This window comes from Drosophila gunungcola, unplaced genomic scaffold (genome assembly GCF_025200985.1).
Source record: "Drosophila gunungcola strain Sukarami unplaced genomic scaffold, Dgunungcola_SK_2 000001F, whole genome shotgun sequence".
Taxonomy (NCBI): domain Eukaryota; kingdom Metazoa; phylum Arthropoda; class Insecta; order Diptera; family Drosophilidae; genus Drosophila; species Drosophila gunungcola.
This window is the reverse complement of record NW_026453197.1, coordinates 7,363,932-7,390,591: the sequence shown is the minus strand read 5'-3', so window position 1 is coordinate 7,390,591 and position 26,660 is coordinate 7,363,932. Positions and strand designations below refer to the sequence as shown.

Sequence of the window (26,660 nt, the reverse complement as noted above, 5' to 3'; positions counted from 1 at the left end):
AGGGGTAAGTATGTGGAAAAGTCAAGAAAATGTGTTTGCACTCTCCTCAATAAAAACTAGAATCTTTTGTAGTCGATTGAAGTACCCTTGGCAGGGATAAATACAAATAAATTTAACTAAAGAGGTCTAGAATTTCCTCCCTTCGGTTGTATAGCAAGAAATTTTAAAAGCGTTTCTAAACGTAGATCTTTTTAAAGGAAATCTTCGATAAAGTCAAAAAGTCAAAAGAAAAAAAGAAAATCCTTTTGTATTGTATCAAATTATTGTTCTGTATTAAATTATTTAAAAGCTACTCTCTAATAGTTATAACTAATTTTTGTATTTTTGCTGGTAAGGTAACCATTAAAAATTAATAATAAAATATAGCTCAAGTTTAAAAGAGAAATATAGGTTTAAATAAACTAAGTCTTTTAGGTATTTGCAAATATTCCATTACTTAAACCTTTGTTACGTTAAAAGTTAAAAAGTGTTACAATAATTGTTTATTACTCCCGATTACATACAAAATTCTTTAGTCGAATAGAATGTGATCTTTTAAATTTATGCTTCAAAACTTTCAAAGTACCTTCATCTTTTAGGGTACAACAATAAAATGTGTTGGCACCTTCTGGCAAATGCCGCGCGTTCTACAATGCGAAAAACTCGTATAAGTAAAGTTTGGCCCCCTCCCCCCATTTACATCCTTCACTTTTCCCATCAACCCCGCCCACCGTTGAATTTTCCCCGGCCAAGAAGCCGGCAGCGATTTTTCTTGTTTGCTGCCTGCGACTTCGTCTTTTGTCTGCCGCCCTTTTCATGTCGCTTTCCTCGCAAACGTCGCCATTTTTTGCAGCAGCAACTCTCTGCTTTTTGTGCTTTTACAACCCTCTTATCGGGAAAACTTTAAATTTTCGCATTCGCAATTCGCAGTCACAAATGCAAATGATGCCCCGCCCACAATACACACTATAAAAAAGTTATGCAATTTCACAATGCAAATCTTCTTATGATTTATTGAACAGAAGATGGAAAAAAATAGTGTATTCATTATAAAAAAAAAGTATTAATATGAAAATCTTAACAATGAAATAGGATACCAAAAGTTAAGAAGATCGTCAAGACAATGCTTTGAATTAAATTAAATTTAAATATTATTTTTTAGTCATTTGAATACATAATTTACGGTCACAAATATAATTTTTCCACATTTTGCAAGCATAAGCTACTATCTTTTAAGGAATTCTTACTTTTTTCTACTTTTTTGACTTAATGTGAGTGATATTTAAACTTTAAATATTTTTTAAATATTTCTGGTTTATTTTTCTCTGAGTGCGAAAAAAATGTGCTAGGGAAATCATAGGAATGGGAAGCTGCGGGATCCTTTGGCTTGCTCTCAGGGAGTCTGTTCACCATATGTTGCCAATTGAGGCGAAAATCGAAAACTCGTCTATGCTGGAATTGTTTATGACCCCAGCGAATTGCGCACATTGAGGGACTGACTTTCATTTTGCCTCAACTCTGGCTGCTCCCTTATATCATTTACCCCATCCACCCTTCTAACTCACTATTCCATCACCTTTTTACTGCTTTTTGCTCCAACTTTTGCCCATATTTTCCCCGAGTTTTTCTGCTGTCGCCTTTTAATTATGGCTCGCAAATTATTTTCGAATTTTTCCATCATACTGCGGAAATAAATGTTGACTGCAATTTCCCACCGTCCACCGGACCCCGCCCGCTCCGTTCCGTTTCTTCAACCCAATTCCGAACAGGATGGAAAAGGATTCGAACCATTTCTTGTATTTTTCCTGTGTGTTTTTCCTCTTTTTTCCGGTTTTTTTTTTTTACCTCTCGGTTTATTTATTTTGCCAGGTAGCAAGAGTTTCCAGAGTCCAGGAATCGGAGTTAGAGTTGTCTGATGGAGTTCTGGTCCTGTTCTTGTTATTGCTGTTGTTGTGACCTAAAAAATATTCACACTCACTTCACTTGTCAAGTTGAATAAAGCAAAACGCTGCCCTGAAATCGCGTGGTGATTTTTTTGTGGGAGGTAAGCGGAAGAGAATCATAGTTAGTAAAAAACTATAAAAAAAACTATATGCGCATTTCAGATACTTAATTAAAGTTTTATTTTAAATTGATTTGGAATTTGATCTTGTCAACGAATAAGTTTAGGTTGTTATTTAATGTAGGCTCACTTTTATTAGGATTATTTGTAGCTTCGTATATTTTAAATTGAAAAAAATATTAAATACAATTTTTTTATAATTCTACACAACAACAACAATATAATACCTTCCCCAATTTAATCTTTTTATAATTTTTGTATTATATTTTTGCCAGACACTGTACAGTACTATTTGTTTGTGCACACACTCATTAAAATCTGTCCCACTTGCAATTAGAGTTTGTCATTTGACAGCAGTGTGAAAATATATAAAATATATTGGTGACAAGCGAGCAACAAATAATAAAAGTGACAACATCGAAACTATCGCACTGTTGGAAAAATATATAAAATAGGAATCAAGCGCAGGTTATTATTGATAAATGTCATCACCGGCTTCCCACTCTAGGTTTATAATAAAAGAAAAATGTATTTTATAGTTTTAAGCTGTCGACCACAGAATGTTTTGAGTATAATTTCAATAGATTTTGATTTGTCAATAAAATTGGTCATGTTTTGTTGAGATTCTAATTGGTTTTTTAAATATTAAAAAACAAGTTGACTGTAAGCTGTTTTTAATATATATATAAAACAAGAAAGGAAGCAAACTTCTTCCTTACTGCGTTGCAAACTTTTGGCTGAAATTATAATACCCTCTGCAAGGGTATAAAAATTAAAATTTACTTTTATATTTTTTTAACAAATTACATAACCTTTTTGTGTCTCTAAAAATAATAGAATTAGATATATAAGAGGTAAGTCATAAGAAAGAGAGCTAAACGAACAACCCATTGTATAAAACGCATCCTTGAAACGCATTCCTTCATTTCTTTCAATCATTGTAAATACTTGCTCATCCACGAACACTCCCCATTCAGCTTCACTCAACCTTTTCAGCCCTTTTCAAAAGTACGAGTTAAGGTACCCGCCACAAGTACTTATCGACAGATACCGTGTCCAAAGAGTACGATTGCCTTGTTATCCAGCTCAAATCAATTGATAAGCCCCCCGCTGAAAGACAGAAACCAATGGAAAAAGCATTTGAACGATTTCGAGCGATGAATCAGCAACTGCTTTGAGCGACTGACTGGAGGCACTTATTTCGCATTGGTAATCGCCGATATATCATTATAATGTGTGGGTGACACACCAGGGAAGCCATAAAAGTCAACTCCCCTTGTGCACTCGAAGAACTTACAATTCTAATATTTCTGTTTTGTATTTATTTATTACATTTGGGGTTTATTTTTTTGCAATGGACAACAAAGTGTTTTTAAAGAAATTTTTTTTTTAAAAGATCCAAGGATAGAGATGAACCTTAGGTTCTTATAAAAGATGTATGTGGTGCACAACATTTTATAACTAAACAAATTATACGTTAAATTGAAACCATAACACAATTCCATAATTTCTAATTATAATTAGACATAAATAATTAATTAGACATAAATATTTGTGAAATGAATGTAACACAAATTTACAACATTTAAAGTGAACATTTAATACTTTTCGATTGTGCCCCAAATAGGATGAAAATTTCATATTAATTATAAAGTTCTCATTTCTTAGTGTAGAAAGCACAAGGTGCTTGAGCAATTACAAAAACATGAGCAAACATGAACACAGCAATTGAAAAGTGGCTGAAATGAAATTTAATACGGGTCAAAACGCGATTCATGGAAAATTAAGCGGGACAAGGAAACCCTTGAAGCGAATAGCGGTTAGGGGTTAAACCAAGGATCATGGGGTGGAGGATTCCACGGCCTTGCCGAGCAGGTGTATAAACAGAGCTGTGCCGCACACCTGCAAATCCTCGCCGGCATCCTCCTTGATGCTGTCCACCAGAACAACTCCGTACTTGACCACAATCATGACCAGCATCATACGCAGATAGAGGAAGTTGCGCTCCACATACGCCAGGAATCCGAGGGAAACAATATTGCCCAGAACGGTAAGATTTTTCAAGCTATCGCTGAAGGCACAATTTCTCCGATTTTTCGCCAAACTGCAGCCCAAATCGCAAACAAGTGGAAGTACAAAGAAGGCATGTCCCAAGGCAATGGGACTCAACCCGGTGGTCTGCATATAGAGATCCATGTTGGCCAGGGGCAACGGCACCAGTTCCAGGACACCATGCGTTATGTCCCTCAGCTTTCGGCATTCCTCCGGCTGTCCGCTGGCGAAGATCACCCTGAGCAATCCGAAAACTGCCGAGAAACCGACCACCACGCAAGCGGCCAGGGCGAAGGGGTGCTCCTCCGGCTGCATTTTACGGCCGGAAAACACTGCCGTAGTCAGCAGCAGGCCGTTGTACACAAAACGCAGCCAGGGACCCGAAAGCGGTTCGCTCATCGCTCAAACGGATACTCCTGGCCAAGTTTTAACTATTGAATTTTGATGCCTATTTATGATTTAGATGCTATGGAAATGAGGGTTAGCGAAAGGCTTGCTGACTAACAAAAAATTGTGTTCAAAACGCTTTGAATGGCTTAGTTCTTAAGTGTTTTGGGAGGACTAACGACGCATCAAAACTTGAACCGCAATTAATTCAAATACTGCATAATTGCTAAATTTATGTAAACTGCGAATTATTTTAAACTTAAACCGCAATCAACTAAACACTGTATAATCGTTAGACTTGTGTTAAGGCTCAAAGAATTTTGTTATTTTTTGAAGAAGTTTACATACACTTTGATGAGCTTGTATTATTAAAGTAAACCAACTAAATGCAATTCCTCATAAAAAACAAAGTGGAATGATTAAATGTTGGAAATAATTAGACGGATTAAATGCGGGTACAAGAAAAACTCACCTGCGTTTATTTACACAAGGTCCTTCAATTAGGTGCACTTCACATATGTAAATATATATGTTTTCCAGGGAAGGCGGTACAACATTTAAGCGAAATTCGCTTACTTTTCATGGTAATAAACTTTTACGCATACTTTAATGTTAACTAAACACACGCATGATTATTATCCGGCAAGCACACATGGTAGAGCAATAAAACTCAACGAAGCTCACGCAAATTTAAAAGGATGAAAAAAAGCAGGGAAATCATCTTAAATTTTGTACATAAAAAAGCGTACTTCAACCGAAAATACTTTTTAGGTGCATATGGATCAATAATTTGTATATATTTACTTTCCTTTTTTTATTATTAGGCTTCAGCACCGATTCTTGTAAAAAAAAATGTTTAAAAGAAATACATCAAGATACATCAGGATTTTAATGTATGACATTATTTAAAGTTTTATTACCTTGTTAAGAGGTGTTTTTGTTAAACATTAAAAGTTTTTATGTGAAAGTTTAAAAATAATCCATCTAAATCGAATTAAATTTGTTGTATCGATAGTAATTGCATAGCGCTAAAGATATCTTAGATTCTTTCAACATCCAATTACATCCTTTTAAGCCTTCAAAGCTGTGGAATCTCTCAAAAACCTTAAATTCATTGCTATCCAGAATATTTAGGGACACAAAGGTATGAGTTTTTTAAGCGCTAAAGATATTCAAGAATGTGCTGAGGAACTTAACGTGTTAAATATCCAATATGGTATTTCAGTAATCCCCTCTTTAAAGCGAATGGCTGTGTGTATGTTAGCCCGATGGGATAACGAAGCGAATATGCAACTTGGCAACACTTGAGCATTCCGGGCACGCGCCACGCCCCCCAACCACAGCCCCCGCCTCCTGGAAGCATAAAGAAAAATAATAATTCAACTTTATTTGTGCCACCAACACACACACACACACACACACTCACTCACTTACATACCAAGGATATTTCTACGAGTCTGTGGTAGAGTGCGAAATACCAGGATCTTCCAGCTGTTCCCTGTCAACACCAAACTCAACAACAACAACGACAACAACAACAACAAAAGCAACTACAAATACAAATACAAATACATCGAGCATCCATGGTAAATTTAATCGAAAGCGTGTAATTGACCTCAGTAAATGGCGAGGAATGGGCGTGGAAATGGGAATGGAAATGGGAAATGGAAATGAAAGTGGAGAGAGTTTTTTGGGGTTTGGGGCACGGGCTTTGTTGGAAGCTTAGCCAACTGCCATCAAATCATTATCAGTTAAATAAACGACAGCCAGCAAGTTAAAAAGATAACGAAGCTGCAGAACAGAAGCTACAGCTCCACGGCAGCAGCAACAGATGATATCTCTGCTACAGTGCCCCCCCCCCCCCCCCCCATACTCCATACCATCGTGGCTTTGATTCCGATTTACCCCCTTGCCACGCCCCCAGCCCTCAGCTCTTAGCCCACAACCCCTGCCCCAATAGACAGACGTAAGCCGCCTCGTTTTATGCTAATTCAAATGGAAATGGAGCCAGTCAGCAGCTGCTCGGTGGATTGTGAGAGAAGTGCACTGGAAAAAACCAAAACAAGCTAAGGATTTGGGCCACTATGAATGGATTTAAGTAAGTGACTATTCCAAACTTTTATATGAACTAAAGAACAAAAAAAATATATGTTTTCGACACAAATATATTTTGTCATCTCTCATTAAAACAAAAGGGTGCATAACAATTATAAAATTTTTAAAATTATTATAGTTCACGAGATTTTGAAACTTAAAACTTAAACTTAAAAAAAATATGTGTTGGTTCAGAAAATCTTATAATATTAAATATATATTTAAAAGGATATCTAGTTTTCTTTTTTTGTAAAACTAACCAAAGATGTCCACATTTTTAGTTAATTGAGTGTTTTTTAAAACCTGTTTATAGCATCTACTTTTACACTTGTATAGGAAATTTATGAAAATCTACAACTATAATATTTTACAGTGTCCAGGAGGATGGGGCGAGATGAGCCGCGGATGAGGAGCAGCACAAGTTGTCAACGGCGTCGCCAAAGTCGAAAGCAAAGGCAAAAGCTCGTTTCATTATGCGACGGGCGCTGGGCCAGTGGGCGTGGCTGGCGCCTTGATCGGGCTCACAGATAGCCGTGCTACATATGCAGATGTACGGGGATGTGGATTCCGGCGGTCGGAACTCGGAATACGGAATACGGAGCATGGAGCCCAGGAGCTGTGGACTCGACTTGCTGGCATTCCTTGTAAGGCAAATTCGCCATGATTTTCATATAATTTCCGCATCATAAAGCTGCGAAAGTAATTTTCCACTTGAAAGCACAGCGCAGCCAAAAAGTGTGAAGCTATTGGTTGGGCGGGGGTGGTAAAAAGTGTGGGAAACTGGGGAGGGGTCAGACATTGGTCCGGCTAAGACCTCAAGCTGTCTGTGCTCTATGAGTGTGTGCTGTTCTACCCATTTGTTTCAAAACTCCGGGGTATGATACATTGTAAGGTAAAAAACGTTGGTTTGTTCCATAAAAATGTATTAAAAACTTCAGACATAGTATCTAAAATTTGTATTATAAATTTTCTCACCATAATATTCAAAACAGAATGAATACAAATTTTTGAGGCTTATTGTATCCATTAAGAAGCTTTAATTTCAAGTAAGATCTTAATAAACAAATTTCAATTGCTAGGTTAGCAAAGGTATCTGTTTATAGTGTTTTTCTAAAACTAAAAACAATTGCAGAATTTTTGTTGTCTTTAATACTTAATTTGGTTAATTGTTTTCAGTAATTTTAATCATATTTTGATTACGTTATTTTACAACTGGATACGTTTTTTTGTCATTATGTAATAAAAGTACGACCTTACCAGGCATCCAAAAGTCTCAAGGACCTTACAAGTTAATGTAGTTTTTGTGTCTGTTTGTTGGGTAATGTCGATGATGGTAGCTTGTTTTTTGGCACATTGAACATTTGGTGTTGTCACCTTTCCGGCGAAGCACATGCAAATAAGCCGGCAAACAGGACAAAGACGGAAAACCAAGGCCAATTCAGGCCGAGATTCCTTTGCATTAAGCCGAGAGCATCATTTTGGGGGGAAGGTGGAGTGGAGGTGGAGCTTGGAAATGTGGGAGCTGGGGATGGTAGCAATGACATCTCTTTAAGGCGACATCAGATTAGGCTAAGCAGCTGGGCCAACACACACACACACACAAACACACAGCGAAGAAAAGCGTACCACACACACACATACGGAGACAATAGGGAGTGGCAAATTTCATTATGCGGCTCACGTGCGAGACAACCAAATTCACTGGGAAATAAAGAAAAAAAATGTCCAAAAGAAAAGCAGAAACCGAAAAACAGAGGAAAAAAATGTAGGAAGAAAGGAAAAATACAAATACAACACGGAAGGGGGGTTTGGGGTGGGGTTGGGGTTGGGGTTGGGGCTTGGGGCTTGGAAAAAGTAGGAGGAATATCGGAAGGAAGCCGCAATAGAAAACGTACAAAAGCGAAACACGCAACCGAGAAGACGAGCCACCAGGCTCCAAAAAGAGGAGATTTCATCTTCTTCTTCGGCTTCTTCTGCCCCCCTCACCGCCCCCCGCCCCTGCCGTCCTGGAAGCCAGGAAGGAAGTCAGTCAATGCCCGCAGCAAAAAGGCCAAAACACAAAAAAAAGCAACAATAAGCGACAAAGTAGAAACAAAAACCTAAACACAGTGCAACCTAAATATAATTAAAAGTGTTATTCTGGTAAATACCTTAAGAATTTTCTCAGAAAGGTAACTAAAATGCGTTCTTTAATTATACAAATTTTTTATAAGCTTTGGGCCACAGCGTGTAGTAAATTTCTTCATAATTTAGCTAAAATATTTTCGAATTTTAGTTGATCATTTAATAGTTAAAGAAAAAATAAATCTATTATATTTTGCGTATCTGTTTTGTAAAAATAAGTAATAATTAACTTTAAATATATTTTGACCACTTTAAAATTTTTTAAAACAACAATAATATTATCAAGGGAACTTACTTATAAATAATTAATTCATATGTAGTAAACGTTTTAGGAATTGAACATAAGCACAGAAGTTGATTAAGACTTTAAACATATATTAGATAAAGTTTTACAATTAGGCGAACGCATTTTCTATCGCCTATATACTTATTTGTATTAGACTTTATATAGAGACCTCACTGTCACCGAAAATGGAAGGAGGGAGATGCCATAGAGTGACTAGCGAAATGCCCCAAAACCTACAAAACACACGTAGATAAATTTGAGTAATTCCTGCAGGTGAAAACGGAAACGAAACAAAAGTAAAAGCAAAAGAGCAAACTTAGGTCTCATCTCGGTGAGGGAAAGAAAAAGTTTTCCGGGCGGGAAACTGGCAGGCGGAAGGCAGGCTGTGACAACATCTGGTTGTTGTTGCTGACGTTGCTGAGCTAATTACTAATTTAATATTCCATGCCCATTGACCCTCACAAAAACAGCTCGGTTATCTGCTTGTTGTCTAAAGTCTCACATTAATTATCTTATCTAATCGGACAGTGCAATAAGTTTCAGTTTAAGTAAGATTAGTTCCTAAGTAGTAGCTTGTTTCATATTAAAGATACGTTGGATACCTTGCCAACAGGCCATTGAAAACTTATAAAACAGCCTCCAAAGTGGTTTAAAAAAATTACAAAAAATATCCCTCGAATATATATTCTAATATTTATACAAATAAGAGGTCGTACAATATTCAAAGTTTTATCTAAATACCGAAATCCATCCTAATATATTTAATAAATCATTTTGAGGCTTATTAATATAATTTTCTTTTAGCAATGAAAATGTTTTTTACATGACATTTTGTATTTTAAAATCATAAATTATGTATTTGTTTTAAGGAAATACTTAAGATAATCTATAGATTAAGTCTATACACTTAAATAAAAAGTAATCTAATGAATACTGAAAATTTAACAAGCTTTATAACATATTATTACATTTTAATAAGATCTATTTTTCACAACTCATGGTTTTCTTACCCAAATAATTGGCATAAGCAAGTACTAAATAACCTTTATTAAGTAAGTACTACTTGTTAAACTTGGCATCTGAAATATTTTCGCCCCCAGGGACCCCCGTCTAAATTGGTTTTTTTTGCCAACTGCTATATACCCTTTCAACACGCTCCAAGTGCGGAGTGCAAAAAAAGTCTACAAATTTAAATATATACAGAAAAACTGGCTGAGACTGAGACGCAAATCGTTGGGGATTTATCAGCCAAAGGGAAAAGCAGCAAGAACAACAATAAAAGCGATGAAAAAGAAGAACAAGCTGGGAAAACTTTTTGTATATGGCCAAGTTGAGGCTGAGTTGAGTTAACAACGTTACGTTAACTCCTCAGCTCCCCTAACTTTTTGGGTATTTAGCGGCAATCGATTTTCGTTGATTTTTCGCCACCCCCTGCCCCGAAAAAGGAGGCAATCTTGCCTTCGGATCTCTGGGCCACCCACCGCCACCCTCTCCAATTTTCCCAGAAACGTGTGAGTTGCAGGCCTGACCTTTCAACCTTTTCACAGAGCCAGCACGTGGCCGTAGAATCGGAGTATCCAGTCCCAAAAATTCACAGAGGCATCATCATCATCAACCGGAGCGGGAATGGCAACTCATCATCATCATTGTAGTCTGCAAAGTTTATTTAGGCAAAGCGCTTCACTTTTGGCTACACTCTTCAATTTTATGGCAACAAATTTGCATCGTAAAAGATACCCCCCCAAAAGCACACCCACACACAAACGATAAAAATACAAAAACGTTTGTTTAGGCACGCCCTCTCTTTCTGTCCGTCGACAAAACCAGTCGTAAACTAAGGACAAAATCGTAAAAAGTGAGCAGTTCATTTAAATTTTTAATATTTAGGCTACCGAGAGTGACTGCATCCCCCACTTCCCAACCCCTCTATATCGCATCCCGACCGTAACCTTAACCGTATCCATCATACCGATTCACTTACTTTTGTTTTATGATCCGAACATTTTCGGCCATCATCTGTAAGCAAGAGTCAGAATACACTCAAAAAATATGTGGTATTGAAATAATATGTGATGTTTATCATTAGATTTTTTAAAGCAAGTAAAAAGTCTTTCTAAATAATTATTAATAAAACTATTTACATTTTTCCTAACATTTATCTGTCTATATTTTATATTTATTAATAAAGCTTATAATACTTACCAATAAGTTAACATTTTGAAGACATTTTCTGTTTAATAGATTAAGAAAGCAAATACTATTAAAATAATTTATTTTGCATACCTACTTTAAAGCTATGAAAAAATAACCAAGAAAAACTAATTCTTTAAAATGTTGGATTTAAAATATAAAATATTTTGCGAGTGTGAAAAGGAGGCAGCCCGAATATGGGTCTCCTCCATCGTTTTGAATTTATGCCTTTAATTAAATACAAAATCTACCTAGGATTCATCTTGCTGGGCAACTTTTCTGTGGCATTCCTTTACTTAATAACGGGCCATCAAATAGAGTTGTATTTCTGTGGGTTATATTCATGCCGAGCATCCCTACCCGCCACGCCCCCCGCCCTTGCCCCCTTGAACACGCACTCAGGATTTATTTTCACATTTATATGAGACTGCGGGGGGTGGCGGAGCGTCGAAGCACTGGAGAGGAGAGGGTATGTAAATTTTTCAGTAAAAATTCACTTCGTGATAATGGATTTTCCATGTCGCATACGCCGCCGTAGCAGTCGACGTCGCTGCCTGTACGACAAATACAATCTGCTCCAGGGCCCCCCTTTCGGAAAATTTCACCCCATCCCCAGCCACGAAACCGCTCCACAGCAGCCAGGGCGACAATTACCTCCCCCCCCCCTGCATATCCTGTGGAGCTCCTGTTCTGGTTTTGGGTTTGTTGGGGCATGATAGATGACAAGTCTCGGTAGGTGTACGTACGTACGGGTTTGGCTGGCTGTTCGGCAAGTTCTTGGGCACTTGAGGGTCCCCAGCATGTTCTCAAATTTGAATTTGCATCCACACCAAAGTTCACATGGATACAGTACAATCTGCTGATAAGCGAATTATGCAGATTTCATATTTTACGAGCTGTAAGTTCAGAACATTTTAATTCAAGTCTTAGCCTTATCTTCCTGTTACCATTTATTTTATTTATTCTTCCCCTTTTATATTATTTTCGGACAGGATTCTTTATTAATTAAAAATATTCGGTAATACAATTCTAGAAAAAATGAACAAAATACTTTTTGTGAAATGACGATTTAAAAAATGGATCCCAAATATTGTAACTTAATCATAATCCATCTACTTAAAAAAAAATCAACCATTAAAACCATTAAAAAAGAACAAGTAAGCTACAAATTAAAGTATGGATTCTTATCTTAATCAATTATTAGAATTTCGAACTTTAAAATAATTTGTACGTGCATGAATACGCATACTAAAACTAAAATATATTAAGAAACCAAATAAAAATTGTTAATCTTATCAGTAAAGCCCAATTATCGTGTATTTTTGAGCGACCACTGTATTCATACTTTTGCCAGTTCATGTAGGCTACTAAAATATGCAAAAAATTATACAAAGTTGGCAAGATTTTTGCTTTTGCTTTCGCTTTCGCTGGGAATCAAAGCTGCCCGGCTCTGATTTAGATTTTGACTTGGGCATCATTGGGTGGCCCTTCCCATCTGGCCCATGCCCCTTGCCTCATGACCCATCCATCCATATATCACCGCCCCCCCCATCACGCCTCCATTCTTTGTGGTCTCAATTAGGTGGCCCGTTTGAGGCTCGACTTCCGCTTGTCGTTCTGGCTTCGTGTTATCTTGGCCAGGCTTGCATACATACTACCAAAGGGGGCCGCAGGCAAAAAGGAAACGGCATTGCCAGCTCGGAAAATACGTTCGAACGCTTTAGACTTGCTCTCTTAAAGGACTTTCTCCCTTTGCTTGAAACAAATCCAATTTCTCTTAAGAGCTCCCTTTTCTCTTAGATCCTTCTCTTCGTCTGCATTTGTGATTGTTTGTTTGTTTGTTTTTCTTTTATTATTATTAAAGTTACATATGAACTTAATTGATAATGAATTTTTTTTAATCGTTTTTCTTTGCTTTTTTTGTTTGTTTTTTAATAATTTTATTCGCTTTTTTTATTTAATTTTAATCAGTAATATTAAACTTTTTGTATTTCCTTATTTTCTTTTTTATAATTTTTTGTTTTTGTATGAATCGCTGCGCTGGCCCGCCCCGCGCTTCCCCGCTCTTCTCTGCTCTTTCTGCTGCTCCTGCCACATACTGTTGCTACTGTTTTGCTGCTGCTCCTGCTGCTTCATCGTAATCTTCCTGCTTTTTTGTCGGTCGTGGGTCGTCTGCTGCTGCTGCTGCTTGCTGCTTCTGCTCATCATGCTGCTCGTCCTGGCGTTCGTCCTTTCGTCCGGTTTAGTCCTTTGTCAGCCCCTTCCGCCCATACAGACATCACGTCATAATCCATGTGTCCATCCATCCATCATTCTTGCTCTCTGGCTTTCTGCTGCGGCGCTTAGTTCGTTATTTTTATAAATTAACAAATTTAGCTAAGTAGTTGTAGTTCTTCTTGTTGCTTGCGGTTGTTGGTTGTTTGGTTGGTTGGTAGGTTTGATTGGATTGGATTGTATCATCGTTTCGGTATACTACTCCTGCGCCTCCCCTTTCTCTTTGATATAACTTTTCTATCCGTCGCCCCCGCTGGAGACATTTTCAGTTTTTTTTTTGTTGTTTTATTTCTTTTAAACTGTGGGCAACAACAATAACTGTTCAATGCTTTTTGTGTCCTCGACTGTTATGGTTTTTCTGTTTATACAATATTTTCCACTTGTTTCTGTTTAAAACGATTTCCACAAAACAAATGCATCGAGGTTTTAGTTTCGGGTTTTTTTATGGTATTTTTTTTTTCGACAGCATTTGCCATTTTGTTTATTTTGTTGCTGCTGGTTGGATTTGGATTTATATTATATATTGTTTCGGTTCTTGTTGTTATAATGCGATGTAATATGTGTAAATGTAAGCTGCGTAGGTGCTAGCAATCCAGCTTAAAGGAAATAATCGGGTGTTCTTCGTGTAACATGAGGCTCCCCGCGCCTGGGTGCTGGATCAAATTGTAGGCTAAAAGGAATTAAGAGATTAATCAGTCATGAGTCACTCAAAAATGGCGGTCATATGCAATTGCACTCACAATGAAAATTTAAGTGAATCATCCAGTTCCATGAGGGCCGCTTGGTTGCCACATCGGTAGCAATAGTTTGGCGCTGAGAATATTGTGACCACATTGCGATCGTGACACCAGTTGTAGCCCTCCATCACCAGTTGATGGGCACGCGACACGAGTGTCAGGCCGTTTGTGTTGTTAAAGGTTTCCGAAATGTCCTAAAAAAGTACGAAATAAGTTAGTCAAAGTTCTTAACATCAAATTTAAATGCCACTTTCACCTTAAATTATTTTCATTGACTGGCTCTATGAGTAATAATATAGGTAATACGACACGTTTTTTTTATCAACATTCTACTAGTTAAACATTTTTATTTTATAAATTGAGTTTCCTACAGTTTGAAATGCGCCACACTTATGACGCTATTAATTTTTGTAGATTATGTTATCAGTGGACACATTTTTGGCAGTAAATTCCGTTTACTGATTGCGTTTTGATTATTGATTTTATCGGTAGAATATTGTGATTATTAATTGCTGTTGATAAAATTGGCAATAATGATTGAAACAACGAAAAAGGGTAGAAATTAAATATATGCTAGAACCTTGAAATTGATTTAATTATATCGTTTTTTAAATTAACACATCAATTATTTTTGTAATCACAAAATTTGTATTAAACATTCTTTTTATACAATCAGTAGTCATTGGAAATCTTTTGATACTATTTTTTCTACAAACCTATTAGTATACAATTTCTCTAACACCTTATAGTGTAGCTTAGCAAATTATACAATAGATTATAAACAAAGGAAAATCAATGACAGTAGCGCTATAATAGATTATATTTATGGGTTGTTATCAGTACTTAAAAAGGTCGTTCTGCTAACACCTTAAGTGAAGTATTATTTATACAAACTGGTTACTCGTTTTGCAAATAGTAACTTAAAAAACTGACTGATCGTTTCATTCGAATGAGGTTAAAGTTTTTAACAAATTTAATTCATTGTGAAAACTTGCTGAATTTAGTAATAAACCGTTAAAGCATTTGGTAGATAACTTATCTGTACAAAATACGATTTTAAGCGAATTGATACTAACATTTGTCCAAATCAAGTTCAAGAAAAACGTTCGAAAATGAAATCGGAAAATGCCTAAACTCAATTTTTATCAAATCAAATTAAACTCAGTCAACCAAAAGCAATCCTTGTGTAATGGCCATTCTTCAGGCAGTACTCACCTGGCCAAAGGTGTAACCGGCGCCGCGAGGCGAGATTCCCCAGCCACCCCTGTCATCGGGATCGGACCAGAGCAGATCGCACATGGGACCCTCGTGCGGGACCTCCTGCAAGCGGTCCAGTGCCCGGATGTGATCCAGACTGTCGATCGAGGGACTGAGGCCGCCGTGCAGACAGAAGATCTGTCCATCGACGAGAGCCGTCAGCGGCAAGTAGTCAAACAGATCCGTGAAGTACTTCCAAACGTTGGCATTGCCGTACTTGCGCAGGCACTCGTCGTAGAAGCCGTACACCTGTGTGATCTGACGCGACTCGTGGTTGCCGCGCAGAATAGTGATGCGCTCCCGATAGCGGACCTTCAGGGCCACCAGCAGGGTTACGGTCTCCACGGAGTAGTAGCCGCGGTCCACGTAGTCGCCCATGAACAGGTAGTTGGTGTCCGGGGACTTGCCGCCTATCCGGAACAGCTCCATCAGGTCGTGGAACTGACCGTGGACATCTCCGCACACTGTCACCGGGCATTTAACCTCCTGCACATTGGACTCCTTGGAGAGTATCTCCTTGGCCTGAAAAGGGTAAAAATTAATAGATCAGTAAATTTTTTATTGATAATTGTATTGCAAAAAATATCTCAGGAAAAAAATTCTTTTAGTGATATTTTTTTCAAATTTAGGCCCCACAGTTATTAAACTTTAGTTCTTAAATCTTTTCTTAAATCATAGTCACTTAAGTCTTATGCCAACAATAAAGAAATGTTTAAAATTGTGTTTACATCGATAAACTCAATAAATTCTTAAACTTGAATTCAATTTATACAAATAAATTTCTTTCGAGTAAACTAAGTACTTGCGAAACTAGCTTGTGTACGCATCCCATTAAGACTTGAACCCTTATCTGACATAAACCATTTTGGGCAAAATAGGAATTTTAGTACATCCATACAGCTGTGTTGTTGATCAAATCTATACCAGGGTCAGAGGAGATAAAGAAAACGATTAGTACATTGTACATTATTCACTATACTAAATGACTCAACGCCAACACTGAAAGTGGATTCTAAAAATAGCTTGTAACTAGCAGAGGAGATAAAACATAGATATAGGCTAAGTGCAGTGCACAAGTCTATCCGAATGTTTTACAGAGAGATACGGAAAACAAAACGTTTTCTCTTTAAACGTTCTACAAGATAACTCAAAAGCAAAAGTTTCTCAAACGCTCGAAATAGCTTTTAATTAAGTTCGATAAAACTCTTTACACAAACCATCTTTAAGAAACAAAACAAAAAATTCGCTATCGCACTTATCGAATTTCTTGACCCATCATAAACAAAAAATAAATGGATTATTAATCGCTTAAATGTGTCAAAAGAAGTAAAAAAAAAAAATAATTGTAGAAATCTGGGGCCTTTCCACGTTGTATTCTCATAGTACAGTGAATGGCGGATGACATGACAGAATATCTGAGAAACAGAAAGTAGTGAGAAAACCGAAAGTGGTTCCAAAAATAAATGGAAACTTTTCAGAAGATAAAACCTTGTCAAAGGGCAAGGTCAGTTGTCAAAAAGTCGGTATAGGTCGAAGAACTTTGCGTCGCTATCTCATCAAATTCAAAATTATTTGCCAAAGATTTTTAGGTGTAAATGAATGGCATGCGAAAAGCAAAACAAATGAAGCTAAAAGCATTTTGAAAAATTAAATTTTAACTTTTATAGAATAAATTATAGAAGTTTCCAATTTAAATATTATTATTACTGCTTATTATAATCTAGTCTTGGATTTCAAATCAATATTATTAGCTGATGACATTTCACTTTAAATATTGAAAAACATCAATATCAAACAAAGATCGTTATTTTAGAAGCAATTCCACAAATACGGAATTCTTAAACCGCACTTAAAAAAATATATATAAATATGCTATTAGCATGTGATGGAATCAGAGAAGACATTTTTCCTAGTGTTAAATATTGCAACAAACGGGTTTGCCTACAGAGCTGTAAATATGTCAAGTTGAACAAACAAAATTTCAGATAAATATTTAACCATTCCGTCGTCGTGTTTTTTTGGCATCTCTCATATTTATCAGCTGATGAAACGGGACATGACAACAAGTTCCGGGGGTTAAAACCACGAATCCGGAGGCGCAAATGAGCGATTTATGCGTGAGCCAATTAGATTTTTTGCCATTGCACATTACCTTGGAGGCTGTTGCTTCCGCTTGGCCAGAAAAAATAAGGGGGAAAAAAAAGAAAATAAATAATATACACTCATGACGAGGCCAGCGCACCCATACAAAAACAAGTACAAACACTGATGCAAGTGGCTCCTCTCTGCGTTCTCTCTTTCTCTCTACCCTTTCTTGTCTAAACAAAAAGGATGAAGCGAGTCTACAAAAGACGCGCCCGAAGAGCGGAGAACGTTCTTCAGGACCGGAGATTCGAGATTCTAATGGGAGCACAGGCAAATATTTGGGTGACGCAAACATAACCCCACTTACTCCCAAATCAATGAATCGTTATCTGACTGCCCCTCTTTCTCTCTCGCCCTTTCGCACGCTTTCCGTTTGTTTGTTTGTGTGCGCGCAGCGCCTGAAAAACGGTAAAATCGGCAAATTTAAAACAATTGATATCAAAAGTTTTTAATTGAATACGGCTGGGCATAAAAAACGAGCACAAACACCAAAGCAAGTGCATTTAATTCTAGATATGACGGTACATAGATACATATTCTAGGGGCGCGCACACACCGACACACACAAAAAACATTAAGTAATATTTACTCAGCAAAAAAAACCATCGGAACACAGGACGCGGGGGTTGGGAAAGCCGTGTTTTTCCAGCGGACACAACGACAACAACAAAGTTGCACATTTCACTGTAGTTTTACTATCATGTATTGTACAATAATAATACAAGAGGAAATATCTCTTTTTGCCCAGGTTTTAGCCCATTAGACCAAAGCGCTGTTCTATCCGTCGCATTCACGCACGCACATTCAGTATGGTCGTCCCGTTCGCACTTACGCTCGACAATGCGGCGCTTGGCCGTTGGAATTTACCAATATTCCAATATGGCGACGCAAGCCGCCGCTACTGTGCGAGCGAGAGCGCCCAAAGTGAATCATGCTCCCATCCTCTCCTCTCCCATTGGAAAGAGCGAGAGGGGCAGAGCAGCTCACGCAGTGGAGCACCATTTGCAAAAAATTACGAAAATTATTTTTATAACATTAACGCTCCCAGAATTCGCATTGGGGAAAATTACCTTGTCGCAGAGGGTGCGAACTTGTGTCTCTGTCAATTGATTGCATTCGTTCAACTGCTCAATCCATTGATCAAGATCTTTTGTTGTTGCTTTATCTTCCATCGCAGTTGTGGTGGAAGAAAAAGTCTCGTCAATCTTTGTCGATTCAATTTTGACGGCTTTTCTTTAACTCGGGGGTGCAGGAAAATAGTTAACTTTAGTTGCGTTCGAACGCCAGCCGCGTATTCACTCGTTAAGTTCCACACAAATGCTTGTGCCCACTCGAATCAAGTGATTTGGGCAATTTTCCTCGAATTTTTTGTTCACAAAAGCGACGACGACACGATGTATACGAAGTAGAGGTTAGAGGTGGGAAAACATCGATGCCCACATCTATGTCATCGAAGTTTCCAAAATATCGTTGGACGATTCCTGCGAAACGATAAAAAGCGAAACATCGTGAGTGTATCGATTAGCGATGCGTAAAAAAATACCGACTTTTGTGTTACCGTAACTTTATCGTCGATCAAATAAACTATAATTTGTATCTGCCTGGTGGAATAAACACCCAACCAAGCAAAGAAAATTAAGAAAAAATTTTAAATTGTTCAGTGTTTTTTTTTTTGGTTTTGATTTAGTTATGACAGTAATAACGTACGAATGTCATTGTGAGGTGAAACTGAAATTGAGTTGTTTCAAAATTCTTTTGAGATACATTTATTTACTTAATAGCCAATTCTCATTTAACACAGTCTACCATTAATGACGGTGGAGCTTGCCCTCCCAAATTTTCCACCGTCAATCCCTGCTGTTTCAATTTCAAGCAGTTTCCCCAGTAGTTTCTTTCTGGTAATACAAATTATTTAAATTAAACTATATTATATCTCTAAATAAATAAGTGTATATTTATAAATGTATTTATTTTAAAAATAAAAAATGATATACAAAAAATAGGAAACATTAATTTAAAATTAATAATTTAATTTATTTTATTTTAAGTTTTCACTTCGGTTAGGTTAAATTTGCTTTGAACATTCCGAAGCAGAATATATTTACGGTAGAAGTTGGCAGTGTGAATTAGAATTTTACTTTTTCCAGTCTTCCCATGGTTCACCAAAATTTAAAATCTATTTATCAAAAAACCATAATGACCTGAAGGCCAAACTTTCAAATTTTCTATTCGAAAACTATAATCTGAGCGATTTGGAATTTTGTATTGGAATCTACCTTGAAAATAAATTGTTATCGATAGTTTTAAACTGACCAACACTGGTCCCGTTTTGACAGTTGGCATTTTAACGAGCACTGGAACCGGAACTTCCTCTTTTTCTGTCAGCTTGCAGCGCCGTTGGACGTGTTCATCTGCGCTCCGTAGCAAATTAATATATTACCAAGATGTCCGAGACCCTGCAATTGCGCGGTACCCTCATTGGCCACAATGGATGGGTTACCCAGATCGCCACCAACCCCAAGGACCCCGATACCATCATTTCGGCCTCCCGTGGTAAGTGTTCTCTGTTTTTTTTTTTATTTGGAGGAGGAGCTCCGTGGAAACATGCGGATATTTCTGCCATCACTAGCGGTTTATTAATGAAAATCATCCCGATCTGCAGACAAGACCCTGATCGTGTGGAAGCTGACCCGCGACGAGGACACCAACTACGGTTACCCCCAGAAGCGCCTCTACGGACACTCGCACTTCATCAGCGACGTGGTGCTGTCCTCCGATGGCAACTACGCCCTGTCCGGCTCCTGGGATCAGACCCTACGCCTGTGGGATCTGGCTGCCGGAAAGACCACTCGTCGCTTCGAGGGACACACCAAGGTGGGATAAGTTTCCAATTGACTACAGTTCGTTTAGGGACTTGAGATTTTCGAAATGGACCGATTTGTACCGGCGAACGGCTGGAAAAGTAAGGTTAGGAGTACAGTTAGGCCTCGCCTTCGCCGCGTACAAATCGGTAAAAAAAAAAGAATATATATATTGCGCCTATGCGAGGCAGAATTACTGGTTGACATCTTTACGTACGCTTTTCCCTTCGCTCGAGTCTCGGCTTAAAATTGCTTGAAGCTCTCTCGTAAGTAGGCAAACAATCACTGATACTGATTTGATCCCCTATTTTAGTTATACATTTAATCTCGATTGGTTTACTGACTGGTTGGATTAGTTATACAGAAATATGCAGCTCTTGGTAAAAAACGTATAGATAATTATTTGAAAACTTGTATTTTAATCGTTTTATTTTGCTTTGTCTTCAATAATTTTGTTTTTACCATTTCCCTCCTTTTTTCTTTGATAATTCTCTTTCAATAATGGTTTATTTTATGAGCCGCATTGCTTCGAAATTGTTTCAGAATATACATACTTTCTTTAGCATTTTCGTTAAGTTGTTCCACATATGTTTTGTTCTTTTGCCTGAAGCTGTAGAAAATGAATTATAATTAATCCAGTCAGCTAGAGAAAATCCAAACAAATGTAATATTATGAAAACAGTACCATTGCCCATAGTTAATCGTGATCTCTTTCGCTTTCTAGGACGTTTTGTCGGTTGCCTTCTCGGCCGATAACCGTCAGATCGTGTCTGGTTCTCGGGACAAGACCATCAAGCTGTGGAACACCTTGGCCGAGTGCAAGTTCACCATCCAGGAGGATGGCCACACCGACTGGGTGTCCTGCGTGCGTTTCTCGCCCAACCACTCCAACCCGATCATCGTTTCCTGCGGCTGGGATCGCACCGTGAAGGTCTGGAACTTGGCCAACTGCAAGCTGAAGAACAACCACCACGGCCACAACGGCTACCTGAACACCGTGACCGTCTCTCCCGACGGCTCCCTGTGCACCTCCGGTGGCAAGGACTCCAAGGCCCTTCTGTGGGACCTTAATGACGGCAAGAACCTGTACACCCTGGAGCACAACGACATCATCAACGCCCTGTGCTTCTCGCCCAACCGCTACTGGCTGTGCGTTGCCTACGGCCCCTCGATCAAGATCTGGGATCTGGCATGCAAGAAGACCGTGGAGGAGCTGCGCCCCGAGGTCGTCTCTCCCACGTCGAAGGCCGACCAGCCCCAGTGCCTGTCCCTGGCCTGGTCCACCGACGGCCAGACCCTGTTCGCCGGCTACTCCGACAACACCATCCGCGTCTGGCAGGTCTCTGTTTCGGCCCACTAAGCTACTGACTATTGTATTGGTCGCCAAATTATTTGTTTAACATTAAACAAAAATAAAATTAAGGCTTCCTCAATTGAAAACAAAGTGGTTATTTTGTAGTTGCCGAATTAGGATTAATTTAGCAGGGGGTAAAAGTTGTAATCTTTTGTTTGGTGATTTTACTTTGTCATAAAAAGGGATTTTTAAAATATAGGGATAGTTTAGTTAATCATAATCCTTAATAAAGAATGTAAGAAAATATTAGATCAACATTTAGCAAGAGCTTGATTGAATTTTCATTTAAAATTACGTAATTGGAGGAATTGTACGTGTATATAACTCAATCCGTTCAGCATTTATTTTTGAAAAACAGATTTTCCTTCCCATTTTTATTGAATTAAATAACGATTTAAAGGATTTAAGTAGCAAAACGAAATTGTCGCATTTCGAATGCCTTGTTTTATTTGTAAAAACATTTCGATAAGTTAGAAAATGTTTTTATTTTACAAGTATAACAAATAAATTAAATAAATAGTGACGTTTGATGAGCTTTTTTTTTTGTCTATGAGACTGTGATGATTTTCGTGTGAGAGATGGAAAAACAAAATGCGCGGCAATGTGGCGGCGGATGCAAAATATGTTTCGTACAAAACAACATGAGCTAACAAACAACCTTAATCGAAATCAAGACAAATGGGAATCGCAATTCCAAGTAGATTAAGTATGGGGATTCTGAGTGATGTATGAACAATGCGATGCCTTTGGGATAAGTAACAAAAAGACAAAAGTATTTAGCAAAACGCCTAACTAGAAATTTTGGGCACTTTTGTTTGTTTTTTCTTTGGGAAGGAGGAAAATTTGGGGGAAAGCTAAAAAGCATTTCTTAGCAGGCACTCTAGTGTTTCGTATATCATTTGGTTTTGATTGAATTCGAGCGTTGCACAACTGCAGGCGCAACTGGTTGAGATTTAGCTGGCACTTTTAGCGACTCATCTCCCACTTTGCCCGCTGAGCTTCCAATCTTGTAGACATTGTTTTTAAAGACGATCACCAAAACGGTGATGTTGTCCACCGAGCCACGTTTGTAGGACTCCATGGCCAGCGATTTGGCTCCGAAGTCCGATTCTTTTAGATGCTCCTGAACAAAAGTGCAGGACTCCTCGTTGTTGAAGGTGTCCCAGAGTCCATCGGAGGCCAGTATCAGAAAGTGTGGCCTAAACAGATTCGTTTAATTGTATATACTTAAAAGTTTTAAGGATATGCATACAATAAATAATCGGAAACAATAAACTCACTTGTGATCATTCAGTTCGAAGGTCAAAATGTCCGGCGTAGCAATCACCAGATTCTGTAAGCGTGCGGTTTAAAATAAAATCAATATTAGTTTGGCTGGTAACGGATTGGGATCATCCCATTTCGCACCTTATCTTTCAGGGGATAGTCGCCCAGGGCACGTGACGTGGCCAATACGCCAGCCACGCGCCAAACGCCCCGAAAGGCTATGAAACCGCCTGCATCGTGGATCCTCTTTCGCTCCCGCACCTGTTGCGGCTTGTGATCGAAGGAAAGGGGGATGGCAATTCCACGGGAATCATACATGACGCCGCGGGAATCACCCACATTGGCCACAATCAGCTTGGACCCATGGACAATGGCTATTAGGGCGGTGGTGCCCGCAATGTTTGTCTGAAAGTTAATATTTGTGAAATTAATTAATAAGGTAGTTAAAAAGCAGCACCCACCGCTCTTTTGGCCTGTTCCACAAGTTTGTAGTCGGCCGACATGATCTCGTCCGTGATCAGTTTTCCAAAGTTAATACGTCCATTTTCGATGTAGCACTTGGCTTCGTAATTTGGAGGTGGCGCACTGCCTGCTCCACCATTGTGAGCATTGTTATTGTTGTTAAGGAACGAATCCTTGGCGGCTCCCACATTTCCACTGGCTCTCATCGCCGAATTCAATTGCGCTGTGTAAATATCGGCAATTGAGGCCTCCGTCGTCTTTTGTTTAATGGCGCTGCAGTCAGCCGTGGTGCTGTGGGCCTTTCTTAAACTATCCTTTCGTGTCACCGCTGCTGTGGGTTCCGTGTTCTCCTTGTTCGAGTCCTTGCGACTCTGCTTCCGAGCCAAATAAGGACTCTTATCGTAATCACCGGACACTCCCTCTGTTTTCAGCAGCTTGGACATTTCGATGATCTTGTTGTAGATATTCTTCACAAGCACATCCTTGGCAAAATCCGCGGCAAACTCACCGCCATGGCCATCGAAGACAGCAAAGAAGGAGATGCCAGTGTTGTTGTTGATGTTCTCCTCGATGATGAATCTAGAAAGTTTATTCAAAATAATTAGTCTGATGGTCAAACAAATTTATACCATAATTATATAGAAATTGTGGAAATGAAAAATTGATTTTCTTTAAAAGGAAAAATAGCTACAAACTGGCAGATTTGTAATTTTTGATGTGTTTCAATTTTAATGTCGTTAAAAAATTTGCATATGGAAAAGATTATTTTGGCAATAAAGTTTTGCATTGGCTTTTTGAAGAATGTCTTATTTTATAATTAGTTTTGTCTTATATGCCAAGATGTTGTTTGTCAGTAGTCTATTTAAATCAAATAACAAGAGAAATGTTTTCGATTTTAAAAAATCCATAAATTCAAAAAATATGACGTATTTTTTTGGTAAAAACATTGTTTGAGGTCAGGGAAATACACGTTTAAGTTATTTGTTCGTTTGAGAGTAGGTATTTTTATAAAAGTTATCTTGCATTAATTACACTCAACTATTTAAACGTTTTTCAGGAACTTCACATAAATATGAATTACAAGTAGTTACAGTGATTTGATGTGTTTTTTCATTTTAGTTTAGTTTAGATGACCAGTGTTTTATACTGACCTATCCTCCATCCGGGGTCTGCGTCCGAGGACAGCAAAAGCGGAGCTCTGCTGCTTCATCTCCTCCCAGCTCTGGTGATCCCCAGCACTGGCCGACATCTCCATCATCTTGACGGCCTTCTGGCGACCCAGGGTGGCCTGGATACGTCCCAGGATGCTGCGACTCCACACATCTACCGCTTGCAAGTAAAGCAAAAGGACGAAGAGGATCAAGCCGCAGAAGATGACTTCCGGGCGCAGGACATACAGTCGGCACAGTTTCCATATGTAGGCCAACGGCGAGTTGATGGACGAGAAGCCCACCGCAAATTTGGACAGGATTTTCATGTGCGATACGTATGTCTGATAGAACACCTTATCTTCCAGTTCGTCGTCCATGGGAAATGCCGGCGTTTCGTTATTCTCTGTTGGCGTTTGATTTTTTGTTCTGCTCTGCCAATGATTTTCAAGTTAAAAACGCATGCGAGACTGTCAGCCGCGAATTTGGGTGGGTGTCTACGTGTATATGCATGAAATAAAAAACGAAATTAAAATAAACAACAATAGGGTTGGCCATTTAATATGCAAGACTTGTTTGTTCCCGTTTCAAATTTGATCAAACTAGGCGGAATCGGAAGTAATATAATTTCGCATTTTTCGCTGTTCAAGTTTTATGGTTTCAAAGACCTCTTAAATTTATAGTTTTAAAATAGGTACAAATATAAACTACATGTCGGTTAAAAGTAAATGCGATTTATTTCTATTTTTTTATTTATTTATTAATAGTTTTTTATGTTGAGTTTTCATATGTGTTTTTGTAAATTGTTGTCTTTTTAAATTGGCTTGTTTATTTTGAAAAACACTTGACGCTTAAACGTCAGATGTCGTTTTATTTGTATTTTTTCTTTTTGTGTTTTTAATTTATTATTTTCGTTTGCGGCCGATGTTCCCGTTTTTTGAGTGTCGTTCGCCGTTCGTTCCCTTTTCGTTTTTGCCGTGTCCCTTTTGCGCTTTTACAGACGCTCTTTCTTTGTTGGCATTATATTTTCGGATATTCGGATATTCTTATGTTAAAAATAAAATTAAATCAGAACATCCGCACTGCGTGTGCGTGTGTGTGTGTTGTGCTCTATATACGTATGCACGTCGCACATCTGTCACTCGCGTATGTGTGCGTGTGCCTGCACGGATGTCGCAATAAATTAATAAATAAATATAATAAATCCCACGCACTGCAACTTGAATACCGATACAAACAATGCCGATTTAACCAGCGACGCGGGCGCTTTTAATTAAAATAGAAACTGAGACTTGCACTTGTTGAGATTTCAGCTGAAATTGATGACATACGTTTCGGCTGCGAAACATCGATAAGCGGCTGGGACGATAACTCCTATCGATAGTTAGTAGGGATACTCAATTCACAAAAAGCTTTAAAATGTTTGTAGAACAAGCTAAAAGATGGGGTAAAACTCAAAAATGTATGATTTAAAAAGCATTTTCTAGACTTTCCGCATTACCTTGACCTTTAATTGTGAAGTGGGCTTCTCTGCAACTGCACCGACTGCATTATTAGTATATGGAATATTATTGAATACCTGCCGAACTCCGCAACGATCTTCTGTAACGTCGATCCATTCGAGCCAACTTCCGGTTTTATAATAAGTACACCTATTGTGTACCAGAAAAATATTAGAAATAAATTGACCAAAAATTAAAAACAAAACAAGCAGCAGCACGCGATGCGCAGAATAACTAAAACAAAACGGAATGGAATAAAACAAAATGGCAATGTTTGTGGCAGCATAAAGTACCAATACCCATCAAAATGTACATACAGTAAAATGTCCATAAGATAAACATAACAAAAATAATCTTTTGCACTTACAAAAAAAAGTTGCCAAAAATACATAAAAAGTTATTTTATTATTATTATTTGGTTAAAATTTTAATTATTTTAATATTTATATTTATTAACAAAGTTTAATAATTTTTTTTATT

The 26,660-nt window shown here is 38.0% G+C and overlaps 4 protein-coding genes across 7 annotated transcripts in view; 1 reads left to right on the top strand and 3 right to left on the bottom strand.

Annotated features, from left to right (window-relative positions):
• LOC128263435 (protein phosphatase 1L) overlaps positions 1 to 26,399 on the bottom strand; it is a 99,434-nt gene extending 73,035 nt beyond the window's left edge. The window contains exons 1-6 of one of the 4 annotated variants that reach the window (XM_052998484.1): positions 26,258 to 26,399; positions 24,682 to 24,859; positions 23,530 to 24,109; positions 23,210 to 23,473; positions 23,083 to 23,135; positions 22,801 to 23,001 (exon numbers count right to left, since the gene is read on the bottom strand). In XM_052998484.1, the coding sequence (XP_052854444.1) occupies positions 22,801 to 23,001; positions 23,083 to 23,135; positions 23,210 to 23,473; positions 23,530 to 24,109; positions 24,682 to 24,859; positions 26,258 to 26,297 (1,316 nt within the window). In that variant the 5' untranslated portion in view covers positions 26,298 to 26,399. Of the gene's footprint in view, positions 1 to 22,195; positions 23,002 to 23,082; positions 23,136 to 23,209; positions 23,474 to 23,529; positions 24,110 to 24,681; positions 25,176 to 25,892; positions 26,042 to 26,257 lie in introns of those variants that run through there. The other 3 variants (XM_052998482.1, XM_052998485.1, XM_052998483.1) reach the window with 3 other exon arrangements.
• Positions 3,770 to 4,599, bottom strand: LOC128263446 (uncharacterized). The gene has a single exon (XM_052998499.1). The coding sequence runs from the start codon at positions 4,490 to 4,492 to the stop codon at positions 3,881 to 3,883; it is 612 nt and encodes a 203-aa protein (XP_052854459.1). The 5' UTR covers positions 4,493 to 4,599; the 3' UTR covers positions 3,770 to 3,880.
• On the bottom strand, positions 13,873 to 19,044 carry LOC128263444 (serine/threonine-protein phosphatase PP2A). The gene is made up of 4 exons (XM_052998497.1): positions 18,658 to 19,044; positions 15,401 to 15,964; positions 14,189 to 14,379; positions 13,873 to 14,118 (listed from the first exon to the last, which is right to left on the bottom strand). The coding sequence occupies exons 1-4, from the start codon at positions 18,757 to 18,759 to the stop codon at positions 14,046 to 14,048; spliced, it is 930 nt and encodes a 309-aa protein (XP_052854457.1). The 5' UTR covers positions 18,760 to 19,044; the 3' UTR covers positions 13,873 to 14,045.
• On the top strand, positions 19,950 to 21,892 carry LOC128263442 (guanine nucleotide-binding protein subunit beta-like protein). Its single transcript, XM_052998495.1, has 3 exons — positions 19,950 to 20,140; positions 20,250 to 20,461; positions 21,173 to 21,892. Exons 1-3 carry the CDS (start codon positions 20,032 to 20,034, stop codon positions 21,806 to 21,808), a joined length of 957 nt encoding a protein of 318 aa, XP_052854455.1. The 5' UTR covers positions 19,950 to 20,031; the 3' UTR covers positions 21,809 to 21,892.
• Positions 26,400 to 26,660: the final 261 nt, after the last annotated feature.

What these genes read in the sequence shown, in the direction of transcription:
- LOC128263446 (XM_052998499.1), bottom strand. Translation starts at nt 4,492, where the DNA reads ATGAGCGAACCGCTTTCGGGTCCCTGGCTGCGTTTTGTGTACAACGGC.
- LOC128263444 (XM_052998497.1), bottom strand. Translation starts at nt 18,759, where the DNA reads ATGGAAGATAAAGCAACAACAAAAGATCTTGATCAATGGATTGAGCAG. An exon ending in TTCGCACCCTCTGCGACAAG is followed by an intron (nt 15,965 to 18,657) that starts GTAATTTTCCCC and finishes TACCCTTTTCAG; the next exon opens with GCCAAGGAGATACTCTCCAA. An exon ending in GATTCACTTAAATTTTCATT is followed by an intron (nt 14,119 to 14,188) that starts GTGAGTGCAATT and finishes AATTCCTTTTAG; the next exon opens with CCTACAATTTGATCCAGCAC.
- LOC128263442 (XM_052998495.1), top strand. Translation starts at nt 20,032, where the DNA reads ATGTCCGAGACCCTGCAATTGCGCGGTACCCTCATTGGCCACAATGGA. An exon ending in CATCATTTCGGCCTCCCGTG is followed by an intron (nt 20,141 to 20,249) that starts GTAAGTGTTCTC and finishes CCCGATCTGCAG; the next exon opens with ACAAGACCCTGATCGTGTGG. An exon ending in GCTTCGAGGGACACACCAAG is followed by an intron (nt 20,462 to 21,172) that starts GTGGGATAAGTT and finishes TTCGCTTTCTAG; the next exon opens with GACGTTTTGTCGGTTGCCTT.